The sequence below is a fragment of the Littorina saxatilis genome, linkage group LG1, assembly GCF_037325665.1.
Source record: "Littorina saxatilis isolate snail1 linkage group LG1, US_GU_Lsax_2.0, whole genome shotgun sequence".
Classification (NCBI taxonomy): Eukaryota; Metazoa; Mollusca; class Gastropoda; order Littorinimorpha; family Littorinidae; genus Littorina; species Littorina saxatilis.
The window spans coordinates 108,990,371-109,014,199 of NC_090245.1; the positions used below are offsets into that span (position 1 = coordinate 108,990,371).

The 23,829-nt window shown below is 44.9% G+C and overlaps 1 protein-coding gene across 2 annotated transcripts; it reads right to left on the reverse strand.

The window, feature by feature from the left end:
* Positions 1-1,071: 1,071 nt before the first annotated feature.
* Positions 1,072-22,417, reverse strand: LOC138949651 (uncharacterized). Of its 2 annotated transcripts, XM_070321445.1 has the most exons (9): positions 21,730-22,417; positions 9,359-9,404; positions 8,936-9,091; positions 8,451-8,506; positions 7,448-7,585; positions 4,923-5,094; positions 4,557-4,664; positions 2,726-2,941; positions 1,072-1,705 (listed from the first exon to the last, which is right to left on the reverse strand). In XM_070321445.1, exons 1-9 carry the CDS (start codon positions 21,909-21,911, stop codon positions 1,469-1,471), a joined length of 1,311 nt encoding a protein of 436 aa, XP_070177546.1. In that variant the 5' UTR covers positions 21,912-22,417; the 3' UTR covers positions 1,072-1,468. The 2 variants fall into 2 exon arrangements, with proteins under 2 accessions (XP_070177546.1, XP_070177555.1); XM_070321454.1 differs by lacking the exon at positions 8,936-9,091.
* Positions 22,418-23,829: the final 1,412 nt, after the last annotated feature.

A 23,829-nucleotide genomic window follows, 5' to 3' on the forward strand; every position in this document is an offset into this window, starting at 1 on the left:
GCAATAACTTGGCAAAGTGTAGATGAGGAGCTTGTACAGGAGATGGAGACGGAAATAGAGAGAAGAGAGAGAGAGAGGGACACACACACATACACATACATACACACACACATACATACACACACACACACACACACACATGCACGCACACACTCTCTCTCTCTCTCTCTAGTACACACATAATCACAAGCAGACACATACGCGCACACACGCACAAGCGCGCGCCCTCCGCACACTCTTGTGCATTCATAACCACCAATTCACAAACGCACATCACACCGGGCACAGTGCTCCGGGTAAAAATAACGACAGCATAAAAAGCACACACCAAGGTCTATACATTTCTACGGCAAGTGCACACATTTCCAATGACGGGGATCGCTAATTTTTCTTGCGCGCTCCCACCTCCAGAAAATTTAAACCAGCTCTCGGACCTGCCTGAAACTTTGGCATCCATTGCCAAAACCATGTTTTGTTTAGCATGCCAAGTCACGAATTTTGGGCGTTTAACCCTAAATCATTATGATTTTTTTTTCTATCGGAAAAGTTACGTAGTACCACACGCATAGTATACACATTCACAAAAGGCAACACAGATTGTGGTCAGCCTATTGGTCATATATTCTGAAATTGTGAATGCAATTTCGGATATATGACTCGTTTAGTTGAGCACCCCTGAAACATGGCCGCAAAAAGTGTTTTTTTGGCCTCTGAAACGGTTGACACCTTCCGCCTTTGACAACAGGCTATTTAAAGACTAGACAAGTTAGGTGCACAAAACAAAACGATCTGAGCAGGACACTGAATGCCCTGTTCAATGGTAGTCAGACGTGTTTGGTTTGTGCATATTCTCATTTTTTACAGATTTTAAAATACGTGACTATGATTTTTGTCAGGTTGATTTGTCACAGTATGCCAATACAAAGTACCATCAATCGTAAAAATGCTATGAACAGCTGACACGTAACTTTTCCAGTAACAAAAATGAATTGCGTTTTTATGCTTAAGCGTGCAAATGTGCCGCAATAATATTTTGGCCTAGTTAATTAACAAAATCAAAAAACAAGTAGGTTGTTGGAACGTTTGTTATTGACAAAACAATACATTCACAGATATTTCGACCCAACGGTCTTTTAAGTGAACAGACAAACAAATATTCACACAAAACTTATTTTGATAGTTCTATCCACTCGTCAGGAGCCCAAAGCATCAACACAGCAATGTACCGATGTTTGAGCCCAAAGCATCAACACAGCAATGTACCGATGTTTGAGTCCAAAGCATCAACACAGCAATGTACCGATGTTTGAGTCCAAAGCATCAACACAGCAATGTACCGATGTTTGAGCCCAAAGCATCAACGCAGCAATGTACCGATGTTTGAGCCCAAAGCATCAACACAGCAATGTACCGATGTTTGAGCCCAAAGCATCAACGCAGCAATGTACCGATGTTTGAGCCCAAAGCATCAACGCAGCAATGTACCGATGTTTGAATCCACGCTGATGTTCACAGTCGTTTCCTTTCCGAACAAGGAAAACGGGACGACCTTGATCTTGGCACCATTTTTCAAAACCGTGACCTCGTAGTCACCGTTGAACCCACGCAGGTCAAAGTTTGTACTGGAAGCAGATAACGACATGTTGACATGCGTACTCCACGTTTCCTTGATTAGATTGAAAACTCGCTTGCCTGCTGCGTTTATCTGCAATAGAGTTGAGTTTGTCACACTAAGAAAAAGATTATATTACGAACCAGCAAAAGTAGTACACATGGCAAACACTAGTTTCCATTGGCAAACTGCTATTGCTGGTGGAGTTACGTACTATGCCACACTGTGTTTAAAACGGGTTACAGAAAGTGTGAACTGTTGTTCAACGTCATAGTGCTTGTCAGCACACATCTCAATGCACTGTCTATGTCCAGAAAAGTGTCCACATGACCATTAATTAGTAACTGACAGTTTCTCAATAAAGTGTTGAATATTGTCCGATAGGTGTCCTGCCGACTTGGGCAGGGGTTAGTCTCCAGAGCTGTGTACCTTTCTGTGACATGCAATTTCAGTACTGTAAATTATTAAAAGGAATAATAAATGGCAAATTGAATGGATTCTCGTTACTTTTTCTTCAGTAATAGATACTGATACAGACATGCAACAAAAAACATTGTATATTTTGCCCTTTTTTTTATTGTTAGTGCTCAAATCTATGTCACGAAAGTGATGTACTTTGAAACCCTTGTAATTTACTGAACATAGACAAACAAATGTTCAGGTATTTCAAAATCTTTCTATGCAGGCCAAGAATATTTTATAGAACGACTATTTATCATTAAAATCAATTTGTATGGTTAAAATGTCTCAATTGAGTACAGAAATATCACCTTCGTCACATGGTTTCCACAGGTACACAGCTCTGGAGAATAACCTACATATGAGACGCTCCGCCGTGTGAAGTAAACGGATTAAAAAGAATAGAGACAAGCGCGCTTTCATGTGAACCAAGTTACGCTACTGCGCCATACTGGCTTGTCATTTCAAGCGATCAGTGAGCCACTGGTAATAGGCGCAAACGCAGCAGCGCGTTCAGTTTCATTGTGTGAGTTCGACAGATTGACTAGATATATATATCAATTTCACTTCACGCGACCGACTTGTTATTATCTGTTATCGCTATCATATTTTGTTTGAACAAAATCTCGTTTTAAACACCCTGTTTTCCCTTACAGTGAGATCGTGACCGTCCACGAGCGAGGAGCGCTTGTCCACCACGTGCTGGTCCCAGAAGCCCCACAACACGATGCCGTGCATGGCAGGGTGGGAGAACAGAACTCTCAGAACCATCTCGTAGTAGTCTGCCCTTACATCCGGGTCCTGCTGCCACACGTCCAGCTCCGTCACATCCAACGGAAGGCCTGCTTGGGCCATGAGGTCCAGGTACAGCTGCCAATGACAACAGGCGTTACAAATCAGATAACTGCTAGTCAAACCTGCCCTGACGACCAACTCTTAACCACGACCACTTGCCCAACAAGACTGCCTCAAAAAAAAACCCGACGGGTTTTTATTCTATGTAATTCATTTTCCAATAGCAACTACCTGTCTCTTGCGACCAGTCTTTGTGTCGGTCCCGTTTGTGGCCTTTTTAGACAGGTTCGACAACTCACTTAAAGCTACCTTTGTTTCTGTGTGTAACAATCATGTAATCAGCCACAGATATGTTCAGGTTTTTAGATGGTACAAGAGCATCCTTCCATCCTTCCATCCTTCCACTTGGGAAAATACCAAACATATACAGTCTGGCGTGTTCATCTGTACAAAGCATTGCTTCGTGTATTAAGTGCCTGGTACATATGCCATATTCTACGTAATTAAGTCATCACCGCGTGAACACTTCGTGTCAGAGCAGAAGAAGAAAGAAGAAAAGGAAGAAGAGGATGAGGAGACAGAAGAATAGGAGGAGGAGGATGGTGTGGCTGCAGTCGTTACGCTCAATCCACACTGACCAGTATTCACACTGACCAGTATCCACATTGACCAGTAGGGGAGACCGGGGCTAGTCCGCCTACTTTTATGCTTTTGGTAGCATAACTGGCAAGTTTGATGAACTAGAAGACTGATTTTTTATTTTACATCAAGACAAATGTGTAGCTGATATCAATGTGCAGACAGTTTTTATGTGCGCATGAACATTTGTTGTACATACTGCTTTAAGTAGACCTACCCTAACGTAGGCGAACTTGCCCCAAGTCGGGGTAAGTCCGCCTACAGGGTGGGGCAAGTCCTCTGCTCTCATTCCATAGTATGTACAAGACTAGTAGTGGGCAAGCTTTCGTGGAAAAGCTTTTTTAATTCCCTTTAATATTCAGGTTCAAAAATACCGATGACTAAATACGAAAGAATGTAACACAAAATTAGGTTAGGGGAGACCGGGGCTAGTCCGCCTACTTTTATGCTTTTGGTAGCATAACTGGCGAGTTTGATGAACTAGAAAACTGATTTTTTATTTTACATCAGACAAATGTGTAGCTGATATCAATGTGCAGACAGTTTTTATGTTCGCATGAACATTTGTTGTACATACTGCTCACGGCGGACTTGCCCCATGACAAATAGGCGGACTTGCCCCCGCATGGGCTGGCAACTCTAGTGCCAGATAGCGAGCACAACATGGGAAGGAAGAAGCAAAACTTTCGTCAGAACTCGACCTTAATTAACGCACTTTCACTCGACACCAAGACTAAGTATTTTTTCTCATAGGTAATGCATCAAAACCTAAGTCAACTCCAATGCATTCATGTTACAAAAAATGAAGAAAAACACTTTTTGTGATCTGTACTCTCGATATTTGGGCGCTCAACCTCTGAACTTCTGCAGGATATGGCGGGAAGAAGGGACACCACTCTCACATGGTGTGAATGACTAAAAGGTGGCAAACGTAAGAGTAAACAGACAAAGACGGATGTGCCCCGGGGGCGGACTAGCCCCGGTCTCCCCTATTCACACTGACCGGTATCCACACTGACCAGTATCCACACTGACCAGTATTCACACTGACCAGTATTTGCTGAGGGTCCGGCACGGTGTCATGGAAGTGACCCTGCAGCCCCAGACCGTCCAGCGGAACTCCTTGTGCCAGGAACGTCTGGGCTTGTTGCAAGTACGCCTGCAATAGTCGATAATGTCATTATCGCCATGGCCATTGCTGTCGTCGTCATCATTATCATCACTATGGTCGCTGTCGTGGTTGGCATCGGCATCGTCGTCGTCATCATGCTTCACAAACGTTTCACACGAAACACAGTTATAATAGTTATATCAGCACAAACGCTGAAACCAAAGCGGAGAACTGCAGAACCTTCCGACGCAAAAAAGGGATAAAGAGAAGAGTGAAACAGAGACAGATTTGACAATTGGAGCTCACATCCGCGATCTCTGGCCTGGCAACGACGTTGAAGTCGTTGAGCATGAGGAGCGGTTTGGGGTCGAGCAGCTTGACCTGCCTGAAGATGTCCTGGCTGTAGTCCGGGTCGTGGAACTGCTCCTCGAACCACTGGCCGTGAACCAGCTCGTTTATCACGTCCCAGTGGCTCGCCCTGACAGATTGGAAGAAACACATGGGAATGGACATGAGCGTTTTAGAACCCTCTACAATATCACTGTGATAAACCTTAAAGGAATTAGCAACGAGACAACATGTGCTATGTGAAGTGAGAAATGAAACAAGCTTGTATCGGTCCTGGATGGCCGTATACTGTTATAGTTTGCAGGAACGATAAAAACCAATCATCAAACCAACCTACCAGTCCTGAAAAATGCAATTTGCTTTCTGACAGAGAAAAAAAAGGGTAGGCCTATACACACTTCTTAAAAAGACCGACACGGTTGGCCTAGTGGTAAGGCGTCCGCCCCGTGATCGGGAGGTCGTGGGTTCGAACCCCGGCCGGGTCATACCTAAGACTTTAAAATTGGCAATCTAGTGGCTGCTCCGCCTGGCGTCTGGCATTATGGGGTTAGTGCTAGGACTGGTTGGTCCGGATAATGTGACTGGGTGAGACATGAAGCCTGTGCTGCGACTTCTGTCTTGTGTGTGGCGCACGTTATATGTCAAAGCAGCACCGCCCTGATATGGCCCTTCATGGTCGGCTGGGCGTTAAGCAAACAAACAAACAAACAAACTTCTTAAAAAGGAAAGTGTTAAACCTTGCGCCTAAATAATACCAGAGACTATAGAGTATACAGAGACGCTTCATCCTTCTTTGCGCTGCGGTGCGAAAGTGAGACCGACCGCCAGCGCGCGGGAAAAGAGCCACTCCCTGCCGCACAAGGAAGTTCGCGTACAGCGGCTGCTGTCGGCTGTGTTTATATCACGTTTGTATTAACAAACTGTCTGTTCTGTCCGGCTGACAGTGCTGCAAAAAGTAACTGAACGAAAAAATATATTTGTTTGTGAACATCCTTTTTAAATGACCACAAAAACACCGCAGAAAATGGTGTAGATTAAAATTAAATCAAATTTACGGGCGGCAATACCTGCTGCATCGCTGTAGTTATGCAAACATGATTCAAGTCAGTGTCTTTTCACGAACTAACCGTCGTTATTTTTGTGTGTTTTAGTCAAATACAAATACATACTGTATACATGGTCAGTTAAGCCTGAGAAAATATGTCAGGAATAAATCGTTAACGAAATAGTTCCCGGTCAAATCGGTAACTAAGGCATTTAGTCAACTTGGCGTCGTCCCAGCACCTCTAAACTGAAATGGGTAGTCAATTGCACGGAGCTAAGAAATTATCATGTAAGGAAAACTGTAAAATACAGCAACTTAAACAACATTATTGTGACCAAGCTGACTTTAATTAAAGAATCTTGATCGATCGATGATTGTCTTTTTTCTTATCGGTTGCTTCTTTCTTGTTCAGAAAGCTCTCTCTCTCTCTCTCTCTCTCTCTCTCTCTCTCTCTCTCTCTCTCTCTCTCTCTCTCTCTCTCTCTCTCTCTCTCTCTCTCTCTCTTTCTTTCTCTGAGTCAGTTACTGACACACACACACACACACACACACACACACACACACACACACACACACACACACACACACACACACACACACACACACATGAATTGAGATGAATTAACGAGGTAGACTACGGACCGACTGGATGACACTTTGAACAGCATCGTCACAAGTATTCTGGTTTGACTCGAAGTTTTCGACTTTTGCGCTTGGACGAAGAAGAGAATCAATTGTTCAGTTGTCCTTCAAAACAAAATTAAGCCTGATGTTAATTTTACAACTCCACAATCAGATTGCTGAGCTTGTGTACAGTGTGTGTTTTCTCTGTTCTGGTAGAATACACGCAGTTCGACGCTACACTTTTTACTGATTTTCCGACATTTAACGAGAGAAAAAAACAAAATAACAATCCTCACCTGCTCTCTTCCTAAGGAAATGTGAACATCCTAAAGCCTTTGGCATGTGAGTTTGAGCAATTGATGGCCAAAGACCATGCCCCGCTGTGTTTTCTTTTTGGTGCGGCCGTGGTTGTGCTGCACGATATCGCTACTGCTGTGGAAAGCGAAAGTAGGTTTTTACATGTTTCCGCGTGGTGGCGCCACAGGGCTTCCTGTTTCAATTTTCAGCGCCAAATGAAGCGTCTCTGTGTACTCTACAGTCTCTGATAATACCTTAAGATCAAAACTTTTGAAAGAGCAATCGCGAACGTGGGAATCGTCATACACTCGCCTCGTATTGACGTTTCAATGGCTTAACGTTACCTCATAATTTGTGTGCTCATACTCACTTTCCCTAAGTGGTGCTGATGATGAAGTGGAGGTGGTCTTGCACGGTAACGGTAACCTGCTAGATAAACATGTGCTGCACATCAAGAGTTACGTCACAGCCCGTGACGTCACAGCCCGTGACGTCACAGGAGATAACGTCATACTCACTTTCCTTTGGTGATGTTGATCATGTAGTTGAGGTGATTCTGCACGGTGACGTTGAGTTGATCGCGCGACATGTGCACTACGTAGGGAGGCAAGTTCTTCGCGAAGCCCCAGAACAGGTTGTGAGCTCGCACTATCATGCTACACAAAGAGAAAGACACACCATCATCACTTTAAGCAAACATAGGGCCTACTGCACGGTCAGAAAGATGTGTTGAAGTATTCAAAATGATAGTGGACAGGACACTGCGGTCTGAATTATTAAGGCACATATACAAGTACACTATGCTTTGCACCAACAGCTCTATGCGACGTGGGTAAGAAGGCACCGACTCCCCATCACTTTCTGCAAGCATACCCTCCCCCCCCCCCCCCCACGGCACGACCACACCTGGCCATAGAGCACAACTTCAATACACAAACTGTGGAACCCCCCCCCCCCCCCACGCCCCCACCTCCCCGCTAGTTCATTAAACCAGCAGGCCTAAAACTACGAACGACACACTCGTGGGACGCTGAAGAAGAAAAAGACAGGTGTTGGCGTCGGGCAGCGACAACACATCACTATAGATATACTGATATGCAATTACTGCCGCGGCGAACATAATGTTGAGAAGTATATTTCTGGTTGGTTTCCTCCCACAGTTGAAGAAGGCGTGTCTATTTTTGCAGTTATTTAAATAGTATCCAAACAGGAAAATACCCAGTGCAAACGGTTTTGCTCTGAATACTCATTTCATAATGATAAACATGCACTGTGCAATTTTTTTTCAACTGCTAGATTTGTTGGTGCTCTTGCTAGATTTGTAAGTTGAAAGACTGAACTCATCGTATTTTGACACAGTATGTACAGCAGGGGTCGACCTGATGTACAGCAAGATTAACGGGCCACTGTTTCGTTGTCTTTTGTGTGTGTGTGTGCTGACAAGCGCATGCTGGGAGGATCTTTACGAGTTTAGTTTCTTCATCTAGACGAAGAAACGGAGGAATAGGTTAATAGACTCACCCCTTCTCCTTTAAGGTGTCAACGCAGGCCATCGCCTGGCTGTAATCTGGGTGGGTCTGGAACAAATTGCGTCCCTTGAGTCAAAGGCATCGACAATTGTGGGCACAACCAGAAATGATTGGCAGGGCTAAATTTATAGGGAATTCCTCGGTTCCGGAATCGCTCTACACACACACATAGACACACACATAGACACAATCACACACACACACACACACACACACACACACACACACACACACTAGCAACCCTCACAGCAGTGCCCTTACTGAAGAACCATTTGAGGCCCTGTGTGGTGGCGGTGTTGACGTACACACACACACAGACACAAACACAAACACATACACACACAAACATACATACATACATACATACATACATACATACATACATACACACACATACATACACACACACACATACATACATACACACAAACACACACACACATACATACATACACACAAACACACACACACACTCACAGCAGTGCCCTTATCGAACTTCCACTTGAGGCCCTGAGTGGTGGCGGTGTTGAAGTACTCGTAGACCATGTCCTGGTAGTGCCTGTAGTTGCTGTCTATCATCCACTGATCCTTGACCAGTGTCCCCCAGCCAAACAGGTGCTTCACGTGGTCAATCTGACAGAACACATGATACATAGGCCAGTGAACATAATACAGTTCAGCAAAGAGGTTGGTGCATTTTAATGTACATTACTAACTTCACTGTGGTTGTGTCCTTAATTGATCTGAGCTCCTTGAAGAGCTGTCACCGTGTCGACTAATGACTGCATGGTAATTTGAATCAGTACTCCTTTTCTGCTATGACACTGCAAGCTACCACAGAGATGTACTGTCAAATGCCAAGGTCACGTTCATGAAAAACCCGTTTCTTGCAAAGCCTACCTTAACGTCGATATCGCCGGCATTGATACCTGGGGATAGATCGAACCTGCAACATACATTGTAACAGAGACAAGAGTACAAACATTGATTTCGTCATTCTATTTTTCACACTAGCATACATATTCAACAGTAAGATAAAACTAAATGAGACATAACAATGTTGATGCGTGTGCAAGTTCGCAAAAGCTTTACTATGTAGCTTGAGAGTGAGTAAATAGGTGTGTGTGTGAGTGTGGGTCCCCGTGATAGTGCTGTAGGATGTGTGAATTTGCGCATCTTTATCTCGGGGCACGGGAGAACAATCAAGTCTGTCACCGGAAATGAATGTTGCCCATGCGCAGTTGCCTTATCCGTTCGTCGGCTTTACTTTTCCAATCATCCAGGTCCGGTAACTCTAAAATCGACACGTCATCCAACAGGAAGTCTATGCTGATGTCTGGTGTCTGGTACTTCAGTTTGCTCGAAGACAGTGCTACACACACACACACACACCCACACCCACAGACACACAAACACACACACACACATATACATACACACCCACAGACACAAACACACACACAAACAGACACACACACACACACACATACACAAACACAGACAGACACACACACATAAAAAAACACACACACACACACATACATACATACATACACACACACACACGCAGACAGACAAACACACATACACACAGAAACATACATACACACACACACATACATACACACACACAAACACACACACACACATACATAAAGACACATACATACATACACATACACACACACACAGCCAGATCAAGCCTCTGTTGAAGGAAGTGTACAAAACAGTCCTTCGAAGATTGTCTCTTTAGAACACAGAACACAAATGTAAAGGTATTCCCGTAACCATATTTGATAGTAAGGAAGTGAAATGTTAGACATCTCAATTTGTCTAGGGCCAGCTTTATGATGGCGCTGTCCATCTCCTCTCCCTCGCTGCATACCCTTCCCATAGGGCCAGCTTTATGAGGGCGCTGTCCATCTCCTCTCCCTTGCTGCATTCCCTTCCCATAGGGCCAGCTTTATGAGGGCGCTGTCCATCTCCTCTCCCTCGCTGCATTCCCTTCCCATAGGGCCAGCTTTATGAGGGCGCTGTCCATCTCCTCTCCCTCGCTGCATTCCCTTCCCATAGGGCCAGCTTTATGAGGGCGCTGTCCATCTCCTCTCCCTCGCTGCCTTCCCTTCCCATAGGGCCAGCTTTATGAGGGCGCTGTCCATCTCCTCTCCCTCGCTGCATTCCCTTCCCATAGGGCCAGCTTTATGAGGGCGCTGTCCATCTCCTCTCCCTCGCTGCATTCCCTTCCCATAGGGCCAGCTTTATGAGGGCGCTGTCCATCTCCTCTCCCTCGCTGCATTCGTCTTCCCATAGGGCCAGCTTTATGAGGGCGCTGTCCATCTCCTCTCCCTCGCTGCCTTCCCTTCCCATAGGGCCAGCTTTATGATGGCGCTGTCCATCTCCTCTCCCTCGCTGCATACCCTTCCCATAGGGCCAGCTTTATGATGGCGCTGTCCATCTCCTCTCCCTCGCTGCCTTCCCTTCCCATAGGGCCAGCTTTATGAGGGCGCTGTCCATCTCCTCTCCCTCGCTGCATTCCCTTCCCATAGGGCCAGCTTTATGAGGGCGCTGTCCATCTCCTCTCCCTCGCTGCATTCCCTTCCCATAGGGCCAGCTTTATGAGGGCGCTGTCCATCTCCTCTCCCTCGCTGCCTTCCCTTCCCATAGGGCCAGCTTTATGAGGGCGCTGTCCATCTCCTCTCCCTCGCTGCATTCGTCTTCCCATAGGGCCAGCTTTATGAGGGCGCTGTCCATCTCCTCTCCCTCGCTGCATTCGTCTTGCCCGACCCGGGGACCCATTTCCAGCCGGGTAGACTGGAGACTGAGTGCTCGGAAGAATCGGGTATTTGTGTTCGCCCCGAGGGGGAGGTTTTCCCCGACCCCTAGCGTGAGAGACAAGCACTCTAACCATTTGCCACCCGGTTCTCTCATAAATACCCAGAGGGAGAGGCTTTCCCCAACCCCCAGCGTGAGAGACAAGTAGTCTAACCATTAGCCACCCGGTTCTCTCATAAATACCCCGAGGGGGGGGGGTTTCCCCGACCCCTAGCGTGAGAGACAAGTAGTCTAACCATTTGCCGCCCGGTTCTCCCCTAAAAACCCAGAGGAAAAAGACCGTGCTTATGAGGGTGCGGCTTCAAGGCACAACACGCACCTCCAACAGTTCCCAATGTGTCCTTTTTTGTTACAATTACGGTTTGTCAAGAGAACACGTTCTCCTTGCAAAGTAGGCGTCCCAAGGGTAGGTGTATGGCTGCAGACAGACAGACAGAGAGACAGACAGACAGACAGACAGACAGAGAGACAAACAGACAGACAAACAGACAGACAGAGAGACAAACAGACAGACAAACAAACAGACAGACAGACAAACAAACAGACAGACAGACAGACAGACAAACAAACAGACAGACAAACAAACAGACAGACAGACATGCATTGCCAGACATTGCCAGAGAAACATAGAGGAAGAGAGCACTTAGAATTTTAACTTCACAACTTTGGTTTCAAGTTTCCACTGTTTGCTGAATGAACAATCTAATTTCACTTGCACGCATAGTCGTTTTTATGGTCACCTCGTGTCGGAGCTCTGAAGTAGGCAGCCATGCGGAACCAGCCGTCAGCAGAACGCACTGAAGTGTGAGACGCCAGGTACTCTGTAGATTTCTCACCTAAACAACAAGAACCAAGCAATCCGCTCCTTCAACAGACGATGTTCAGAAATATCTCTGTCGGCTTTGTACGGGCTGTGAACGAGTGCATACGCTTGCATAATTTAGCAAATCAAACTTTCCAAGGTGACATAATTGGCTATTCCATAGCGAGGGGTGTGTCTGAAAACGTGAACAAGGAGTACGGGTAGAAAGCTTGCCTCACTAAAAGCAAAGGTATTCACTGTTTTACAACCCATACAAACCCAACAGAGTTATTTCCGGAGTTCGTCTGTTCATCACAACGGAGCAAGAGGGGATCGTAAAACATGGACCCGTGTGTGTGTGTGTGTGTCACGTGTGTGTGTGTGTGTGTGTGTGTGTGTGTGTGTCACGTGTGTGTGTATGTGCGCGCGGTGACATTATGTAAAGGGGGTGAAAGGCGATCTGTTGGATTTGGTGTGGATCTCTGTTTGCCTGTCTACTGTATGATCATCTGTATGTTATTCCCCTGTGTGGTGGGACCAGCATACCGTTGTCGCTGTACTGGTACTGCATGTTGGCCCGGTATTTCTGGAAGAGCTTGCCCGGCATGTCGTTCAGCTGTTTGAGGCGTGCAGTGAAGGCGTACATCTTGCCCGAGGTCAAGGTCACCAGCTGGGACGGACCCAGGTGGGAGTTCTTCATTCTGTAATCCACACAAAGGCTACATGTAGACATGTATTGTAGGTCTGCGTACACGGCTAACCACCTCATTCACTGCCACAGACAGGCTCACAGCAGCACAGACAGAGTGACGGACCGTCACGCGCACACACGCACACGCTAACACACACACACACACACACACGCAAACACTCATACAACAAGACGAACTCCGGGTGTAGGTTATGAAAGAGTAAATACTCATGCTTTTGATGAAGCTCCTTGTCTATGTGTTTTATATACACCCCTTGCTAACGACTGGCCTATAATGTCACGTGGGACAGTTTGATGAAGCTCCTTGTCTATGTGTTTTATATACACCCCTTGCTAACGACTGGCCTATAATGTCACGTGGGACAGTTTGATGAAGCTCCTTGTCTATGTGTTTTATATACACCCCTTGCTAACGACTGGCCTATAATGTCACGTGGGACAGTTTGATGAAGCTCCTTGTCTATGTGTTTTATATACACCCCTTGCTAACGACTGGCCTATAATGTCACGTGGGACAGTTTGATGAAGCTCCTTGTCTATGTGTTGTATATTTGCTAACGACTGGCCTATAATGTCACGTGGGACAGTTTGATGAAGCTCCTTGTCTGTGTGTTTTATATACACCCCTTGCTAACGACTGGCCTATAATGTCACGTGGGACAGTTTGATGAAGCTCCTTGTCTATGTGTTTTATATACACCCCTTGCTAACGACTGGCCTATAATGTCACGTGGGACAGTTTGATGAAGCTCCTTGTCTATGTGTTTTATATACACCCCTTGCTAACGACTGGCCTATAATGTCACGTGGGACAGTTTGATGAAGCTCCTTGTCTATGTGTTTTATATACACCCCTTGCTAACGACTGGCCTATAATGTCACGTGGGACAGTTTGATGAAGCTCCTTGTCTATGTGTTTTATATACACCCCTTGCTAACGACTGGCCTATAATGTCACGTGGGACAGTTTGATGAAGCTCCTTGTCTGTGTGTTTTATATACACCCCTTGCTAACGACTGGCCTATAATGTCACGTGGGACAGTTTGATGAAGCTCCTTGTCTGTGTGTTTCATATACACCCCTTGCTAACGACTGGCCTATAATGTCACGTGGGACAGTTTGATGAAGCTCCTTGTCTATGTGTTTTATATACACCCCTTGCTAACGACTGGCCTATAATGTCACGTGGGACAGTTTGATGAAGCTCCTTGTCTATGTGTTTTATATACACCCCTTGCTAACGACTGGCCTATAATGTCACGTGGGACAGTTTGATGAAGCTCCTTGTCTATGTGTTTTATATACACCCCTTGCTAACGACTGGCCTATAATGTCACGTGGGACAGTTTGATGAAGCTCCTTGTCTGTGTGTTTTATATACACCCCTTGCTAACGACTGGCCTATAATGTCACGTGGGACAGTTTGATGAAGCTCCTTGTCTATGTGTTTTATATACACCCCTTGCTAACGACTGGCCTATAATGTCACGTGGGACAGTTTGATGAAGCTCCTTGTCTGTGTGTTTTATATACACCCCTTGCTAACGACTGGCCTATAATGTCACGTGGGACAGTTTGATGAAGCTCCTTGTCTGTGTGTTTTATATACACCCCTTGCTAACGACTGGCCTATAATGTCACGTGGGACAGTTTGATGAAGCTCCTTGTCTGTGTGTTTTATATACACCCCTTGCTAACGACTGGCCTATAATGTCACGTGGGACAGTTTGATGAAGCTCCTTGTCTGTGTGTTTTATATACACCCCTTGCTAACGACTGGCCTATAATGTCACGTGGGACAGTTTGATGAAGCTCCTTGTCTGTGTGTTTTATATACACCCCTTGCTAACGACTGGCCTATAATGTCACGTGGGACAGTTTGATGAAGCTCCTTGTCTGTGTGTTTTATATACACCCCTTGCTAACGACTGGCCTATAATGTCACGTGGGACAGTTTGATGAAGCTCCTTGTCTGTGTGTTTTATATACACCCCTTGCTAACGACTGGCCTATAATGTCACGTGGGACAGTTTGATGAAGCTCCTTGTCTATGTGTTTTATATACACCCCTTGCTAACGACTGGCCTATAATGTCACGTGGGACAGTTTGATGAAGCTCCTTGTCTGTGTGTTTTATATACACCCCTTGCTAACGACTGGCCTATAATGTCACGTGGGACAGTTTGATGAAGCTCCTTGTCTGTGTGTTCTATATACACCCCTTGCTAACGACTGGCCTATAATGTCACGTGGGACAGTTTGATGAAGCTCCTTGTCTGTGTGTTTTATATACACCCCTTGCTAACGACTGGCCTATAATGTCACGTGGGACAGTTTGATGAAGCTCCTTGTCTATGTGTTTTATATACACCCCTTGCTAACGACTGGCCTATAATGTCACGTGGGACAGTTTGATGAAGCTCCTTGTCTATGTGTTTTATATACACCCCTTGCTAACGACTGGCCTATAATGTCACGTGGGACAGTTTGATGAAGCTCCTTGTCTATGTGTTATATATACACCCCTTGCTAACGACTGGCCTATAATGTCACGTGGGACAGTTTGATGAAGCTCCTTGTCTATGTGTTCTATATACACCCCTTGCTAACGACTGGCCTATAATGTCACGCGGGACAGTTTGATGAAGCTCCTTGTCTATGTGTTTTATATACACCCCTTGATAACGACTGGCCTATAATGTCACGTGGGACAGTTTGATGAAGCTCCTTGTCTGTGTGTTTTATATACACCCCTTGCTAACGACTGGCCTATAATGTCACGTGGGACAGTTTGATGAAGCTCCTTGTCTATGTGTTTTATATACACCCCTTGCTAACGACTGGCCTATAATGTCACGTGGGACAGTTTGATGAAGCTCCTTGTCTATGTGTTTTATATACACCCCTTGCTAACGACTGGCCTATAATGTCACGTGGGACAGTTTGATGAAGCTCCTTGTCTGTGTGTTTTATATACACCCCTTGCTAACGACTGGCCTATAATGTCACGTGGGACAGTTTGATGAAGCTCCTTGTCTGTGTGTTTTATATACACCCCTTGCTAACGACTGGCCTATAATGTCACGTGGGACAGTTTGATGAAGCTCCTTGTCTGTGTGTTTTATATACACCCCTTGCTAACGACTGGCCTATAATGTCACGTGGGACAGTTTGATGAAGCTCCTTGTCTATGTGTTTTATATACACCCCTTGCTAACGACTGGCCTATAATGTCACGTGGGACAGTTTGATGAAGCTCCTTGTCTGTGTGTTTTATATACACCCCTTGCTAACGACTGGCCTATAATGTCACGTGGGACAGTTTGATGAAGCTCCTTGTCTCTGTGTTTTATATACACCCCTTGCTAACGACTGGCCTATAATGTCACGTGGGACAGTTTGATGAAGCTCCTTGTCTATGTGTTTTATATACACCCCTTGCTAACGACTGCCCTATAATGTCACGTGGGACAGTTTGATGAAGCTCCTTGTCTGTGTGTTTCATATACACCCCTTGCTAACGACTGGCCTATAATGTCACGTGGGACAGTTTGATGAAGCTCCTTGTCTGTGTGTTTTATATACACCCCTTGCTAACGACTGGCCTATAATGTCACGTGGGACAGTTTGATGAAGCTCCTTGTCTGTGTGTTCTATATACACCCCTTGCTAACGACTGGCCTATAATGTCACGTGGGACAGTTTGATGAAGCTCCTTGTCTGTGTGTTTTATATACACCCCTTGCTAACGACTGGCCTATAATGTCACGTGGGACAGTTTGATGAAGCTCCTTGTCTGTGTGTTTTATATACACCCCTTGCTAACGACTGGCCTATAATGTCACGTGGGACAGTTTGATGAAGCTCCTTGTCTGTGTGTTTTATATACACCCCTTGCTAACGACTGGCCTATAATGTCACGTGGGACAGTTTGATGAAGCTCCTTGTCTGTGTGTTTTATATACACCCCTTGCTAACGACTGGCCTATAATGTCACGTGGGACAGTTTGATGAAGCTCCTTGTCTGTGTGTTTTATATACACCCCTTGCTAACGACTGGCCTATAATGTCACGTGGGACAGTTTGATGAAGCTCCTTGTCTGTGTGTTTTATATACACCCCTTGCTAACGACTGGCCTATAATGTCACGTGGGACAGTTTGATGAAGCTCCTTGTCTGTGTGTTTTATATACACCCCTTGCTAACGACTGGCCTATAATGTCACGTGGGACAGTTTGATGAAGCTCCTTGTCTGTGTGTTTCATATACACCCCTTGCTAACGACTGGCCTATAATGTCACGTGGGACAGTTTGATGAAGCTCCTTGTCTGTGTGTTTTATATACACCCCTTGCTAACGACTGGCCTATAATGTCACGTGGGACAGTTTGATGAAGCTCCTTGTCTGTGTGTTTTATATACACCCCTTGCTAACGACTGGCCTATAATGTCACGTGGGACAGTTTGATGAAGCTCCTTGTCTGTGTGTTTTATATACACCCCTTGCTAACGACTGGCCTATAATGTCACGTGGGACAGTTTGATGAAGCTCCTTGTCTGTGTGTTTTATATACACCCCTTGCTAACGACTGGCCTATAATGTCACGTGGGACAGTTTGATGAAGCTCCTTGTCTGTGTGTTTTATATACACCCCTTGCTAACGACTGGCCTATAATGTCACGTGGGACAGTTTGATGAAGCTCCTTGTCTGTGTGTTTTATATACACCCCTTGCTAACGACTGGCCTATAATGTCACGTGGGACAGTTTGATGAAGCTCCTTGTCTGTGTGTTTTATATACACCCCTTGCTAACGACTGGCCTATAATGTCACGTGGGACAGTTTGATGAAGCTCCTTGTCTATGTGTTTTATATACACCCCTTGCTAACGACTGGCCTATAATGTCACGTGGGACAGTTTGATGAAGCTCCTTGTCTATGTGTTTTATATACACCCCTTGCTAACGACTGGCCTATAATGTCACGTGGGACAGTTTGATGAAGCTCCTTGTCTATGTGTTTTATATACACCCCTTGCTAACGACTGGCCTATAATGTCACGTGGGACAGTTTGATGAAGCTCCTTGTCTGTGTGTTTTATATACACCCCTTGCTAACGACTGGCCTATAATGTCACGTGGGACAGTTTGATGAAGCTCCTTGTCTGTGTGTTTTATATACACCCCTTGCTAACGACTGGCCTATAATGTCACGTGGGACAGTTTGATGAAGCTCCTTGTCTGTGTGTTTTATATACACCCCTTGCTAACGACTGGCCTATAATGTCACGTGGGACAGTTTGATGAAGCTCCTTGTCTGTGTGTTTTATATACACCCCTTGCTAACGACTGGCCTATAATGTCACGTGGGACAGTTTGATGAAGCTCCTTGTCTATGTGTTTTATATACACCCCTTGCTAACGACTGGCCTATAATGTCACGTGGGACAGTTTGATGAAGCTCCTTGTCTGTGTGTTTTATATACACCCCTTGCTAACGACTGGCCTATAATGTCACGTGGGACAGTTTGATGAAGCTCCTTGTCTGTGTGTTTTATATACACCCCTTGCTAACGACTGGCCTATAATGTCACGTGGGACAGTTTGATGAAGCTCCTTGTCTATGTGTTTTATATACACCCCTTGCTAACGACTGGCCTATAATGTCACGTGGGACAGTTTGATGAAGCTCCTTGTCTGTGTGTTTTATATACACCCCTTGCTAACGACTGGCCTATAATGTCACGTGGGACAGTTTGATGAAGCTCCTTGTCTGTGTGTTCTATATACACCCCTCGCTAACGACTGGCCTATAATGTCACGTGGGACAGTTTGATGAAGCTCCTTGTCTGTGTGTTTTATATACACCCCTTGCTAACGACTGGCCTATAATGTCACGTGGGACAGTTTGATGAAGCTCCTTGTCTATGTGTTTTATATACACCCCTTGCTAACGACTGGCCTATAATGTCACGTGGGACAGTTTGATGAAGCTCCTTGTCTATGTGTTTTATATACACCCCTTGCTAACGACTGGCCTATAATGTCACGTGGGACAGTTTGATGAAGCTCCTTGTCTGTGTGTTTTATATACACCCCTTGCTAACGACTGGCCTATAATGTCACGTGGGACAGTTTGATGAAGCTCCTTGTCTATGTGTTTTATATACACCCCTTGCTAACGACTGGCCTATAATGTCACGTGGGACAGTTTGATGAAGCTCCTTGTCTATGTGTTTTATATACACCCCTTGCTAACGACTGGCCTATAATGTCACGTGGGACAGTTTGATGAAGCTCCTTGTCTGTGTGTTTTATATACACCCCTTGCTAACGACTGGCCTATAATGTCACGTGGGACAGTTTGATGAAGCTCCTTGTCTGTGTGTTTTATATACACCCCTTGCTAACGACTGGCCTATAATGTCACGTGGGACAGTTTGATGAAGCTCCTTGTCTATGTGTTTTATATACACCCCTTGCTAACGACTGGCCTATAATGTCACGTGGGACAGTTTGATGAAGCTCCTTGTCTGTGTGTTTTATATACACCCCTTGCTAACGACTGGCCTATAATGTCACGTGGGACAGTTTGATGAAGCTCCTTGTCTATGTGTTTTATATACACCCCTTGCTAACGACTGGCCTATAATGTCACGTGGGACAGTTTGATGAAGCTCCTTGTCTGTGTGTTTCATATACACCCCTTGCTAACGACTGGCCTATAATGTCACGTGGGACAGTTTGATGAAGCTCCTTGTCTATGTGTTTTATATACACCCCTTGCTAACGACTGGCCTATAATGTCACGTGGGACAGTTTGATGAAGCTCCTTGTCTGTGTGTTTTATATACACCCCTTGCTAACGACTGGCCTATAATGTCACGTGGGACAGTTTGATGAAGCTCCTTGTCTATGTGTTTTATATACACCCCTTGCTAACGACTGGCCTATAATGTCACGTGGGACAGTTTGATGAAGCTCCTTGTCTATGTGTTTTATATACACCCCTTGCTAACGACTGGCCTATAATGTCACGTGGGACAGTTTGATGAAGCTCCTTGTCTATGTGTTTTATATACACCCCTTGCTAACGACTGGCCTATAATGTCACGTGGGACAGTTTGATGAAGCTCCTTGTCTGTGTGTTTTATATACACCCCTTGCTAACGACTGGCCTATAATGTCACGTGGGACAGTTTGATGAAGCTCCTTGTCTGTGTGTTTTATATACACCCCTTGCTAACGACTGGCCTATAATGTCACGTGGGACAGTTTGATGAAGCTCCTTGTCTATGTGTTTTATATACACCCCTTGCTAACGACTGGCCTATAATGTCACGTGGGACAGTTTGATGAAGCTCCTTGTCTGTGTGTTTTATATACACCCCTTGCTAACGACTGGCCTATAATGTCACGTGGGACAGTTTGATGAAGCTCCTTGTCTGTGTGTTCTATATACACCCCTTGCTAACGACTGGCCTATAATGTCACGTGGGACAGTTTGATGAAGCTCCTTGTCTGTGTGTTTTATATACACCCCTTGCTAACGACTGGCCTATAATGTCACGTGGGACAGTTTGATGAAGCTCCTTGTCTGTGTGTTTTATATACACCCCTTGCTAACGACTGGCCTATAATGTCACGTGGGACAGTTTGATGAAGCTCCTTGTCTGTGTGTTTCATATACACCCCTTGCTAACGACTGGCCTATAATGTCACGTGGGACAGTTTGATGAAGCTCCTTGTCTGTGTGTTCTATATACACCCCTTGCTAACGACTGGCCTATAATGTCACGTGGGACAGTTTGATGAAGCTCCTTGTCTGTGTGTTTTATATACACCCCTTGCTAACGACTGGCCTATAATGTCACGTGGGACAGTTTGATGAAGCTCCTTGTCTGTGTGTTTTATATACACCCCTTGCTAACGACTGGCCTATAATGTCACGTGGGACAGTTTGATGAAGCTCCTTGTCTATGTGTTTTATATACACCCCTTGCTAACGACTGGCCTATAATGTCACGTGGGACAGTTTGATGAAGCTCCTTGTCTGTGTGTTTTATATACACCCCTTGCTAACGACTGGCCTATAATGTCACGTGGGACAGTTTGATGAAGCTCCTTGTCTATGTGTTTTATATACACCCCTTGCTAACGACTGGCCTATAATGTCACGTGGGACAGTTTGATGAAGCTCCTTGTCTATGTGTTTTATATACACCCCTTGCTAACGACTGGCCTATAATGTCACGTGGGACAGTTTGATGAAGCTCCTTGTCTATGTGTTCTATATACACCCCTTGCTAACGACTGGCCTATAATGTCACGTGGGACAGTTTGATGAAGCTCCTTGTCTATGTGTTCTATATACACCCCTTGCTAACGACTGGCCTATAATGTCACGTGGGACAGTTTGATGAAGCTCCTTGTCTATGTGTTCTATATACACCCCTTGCTAACGACTGGCCTATAATGTCACGTGGGACAGTTTGATGAAGCTCCTTGTCTATGTGTTTTATATACACCCCTTGCTAACGACTGGCCTATAATGTCACGTGGGACAGTTTGATGAAGCTCCTTGTCTATGTGTTTTATATATAATACCCCTTGCTAACGACTGGCCTATAATGTCACGTGGGACAGTTTGCCACAAGCAAGAGTATTTGTCTCTTTTCATAACCAATACAAACTTGACTTATTTCCGAACATCGTCTATTGTGCGGATTATACGGTTACTCGTCGAAATTGTCTCGAGTTTGCCCTTTTGCCCGTCGACGTTTTGGTGCCCTCGTCCTCGTGTGTGTGTGTGTGTGTGTGTGTGTGTGTGTGTGTGTGTGTGTGTGTGTGTGTGTGTGTGTGTGTGTGTGTGTGTGTGTGTGAAATAGTCTAAAGGGCACAGAAAAGGAAACACGTTGGTCCTACCTGCCAGTACACTTGAGAGCATACGACCCATTGTAGGCATCAGACGACCGTGCTATGCTGAATCCTACCGCCTTCCAGTGCCCACTTAACGGAGATTCGAACCCTGGGTTCTGTACCAGGTTTTCCTGCGCGCACCATGAGTTCACTGCAAAGGTAAGAAATATCGACACTTTGTACCACATCTTTAAAATGCTCAGCTCCTGGCAACAGGGTTTCTCTACGCTAGTGATCTAATTGTTCGTCGCTTCTCGGTTGTTTTCGAAAGACAAAACTCTTTCGTTTTCCTGTTGTAGAGCTACCAGTAGTTGAATGCAATTCGCGATTGTGATTTAAAACTACTGCTGATGTATACTCTTCAACATTAAAAACGCGAAAGAAAGCAATGATTTGATCCCGAAATGTGAGTAATTGACCGGGAATAATGACACGCTAAGAATCTAACATAATTGTATTTGGGTTACAACGCAACAGGTTAACCATGCATTAGTGTTGGAAAGGTCTCTCGCCAAAGAGTCCCGAGAGCACTGTATACACGATCCAAATGGATCCTTTCTTGTCATTGTTGGCGAGAAAAATACAACTATTGTTGGTATCATGTGTGGCTATACGTATTCACGCCTTTATTGTATTTACTAGATGCGATTGCAGTTTGTGTGTTTAAAAAAAATGTTAGGTGCACATTGTCACGAATACTGTCAGTCTGTGATTACAATTTCTTTTTTTTCTGACAGTGTATTACACTTTTGTGTGTGTGTGTGTGTGTGTGTGTGTGTGTGTGTGTGTGTGTGTGTGTGTGTGTGTGTGTGTGTGTGTTATCGATACTTGAACACAAAGTGGGATTAAATGTTGACTAAACTGCAGGGTTTCAAACAGACTAGAACATCGTGTGCACGTTACTATTCTGAAAACAGTGTTGCAGCAACATTGTGTGCGTGAATGCGGGTCATACTGTGCATTTCTTGCGAGGTTTTGATAAATTAACTGCCTGGAATTCCCCTGGGAACAGAAAATTGTTGACTCAAAGAAGCCGGATTATCTACATAATTTGGAAACAGAGGATGATAACGTTTTACAGCATTCAATTACAAAACGAAATACTTACAAGAACTTGGAATTTTTGGTCTTTTACGTGGACGAACAAGATACACTACCTATATTCTGTTTTGCTTGTAAATAAGTGTTCCACTTAGTTTATTCTAATTATCATCATCAAAAATTACTCTTTGCATTTCTAATGAGGAAGAGTATATTGAACTAGTGCAACAGGTACTATAAGCATCTGTGTAATTACGCAAATAGCCCAGGAAGAGTTCAAGCCGTATCTCAACTCCGTGTAACAGAAGGTCGCACCCTGTTACTCAAACTAGCGTTTGTCCCGTCAGTCAACGCGCCTCTGATATTTTCGGTTGGTGCTTTCCACAGGGAGAAAGCAATCTGAATTCCCCAGCAATGGGACGACAAAGTATTAAAGTAATTGAATTAAATGCTTACAGAAAATGTTGATATAGCAACACGAATTTGCAAATGTTACTCCAGGAAAATACGTTCAAGCTGTTGATTTGATAGCAAGAGAAAAACAGAGGGAGAAAAAGAGGAAGAGAGAGAGAGCGAGAGAGAGAGGGGGGGAGGCAGAAAGAGAGAGAGATTAATATATCGTGTCCTACATGCGTATGCTTAGGTTCTAAAGTGCCACATCGAAATCTTAAGTCGGATATGACGTCATCAATGACATTTATCGACCAAATTGAGAAAAAAAAGTATGGGGATATCATACACAGGAACGGTCATATGAAGTTTCATGAAAATCGGTTCAAAAGTCTTCTCTAAATCGCTCCCCACACACACACACACATTCACACATACACTCTCGTCTCGATTCCCCGTCTATGTTAAAACGGTTAGTCAAAACTTGCCTGAACCTTAAAAACATTCTTCAGCTTATAAACATTTATTGCATCAAACATAAGTGTTTTTAATCGTGCAAAACAATAAAGATGTGATGGAAACGATGCCTCGGTGTCAACACCAGGAGGTGGTGCAGCACGAGACAACCGCTTGGATAACCCTGACCCTGACCCTGCAGCAAATGCATGGTTTGCC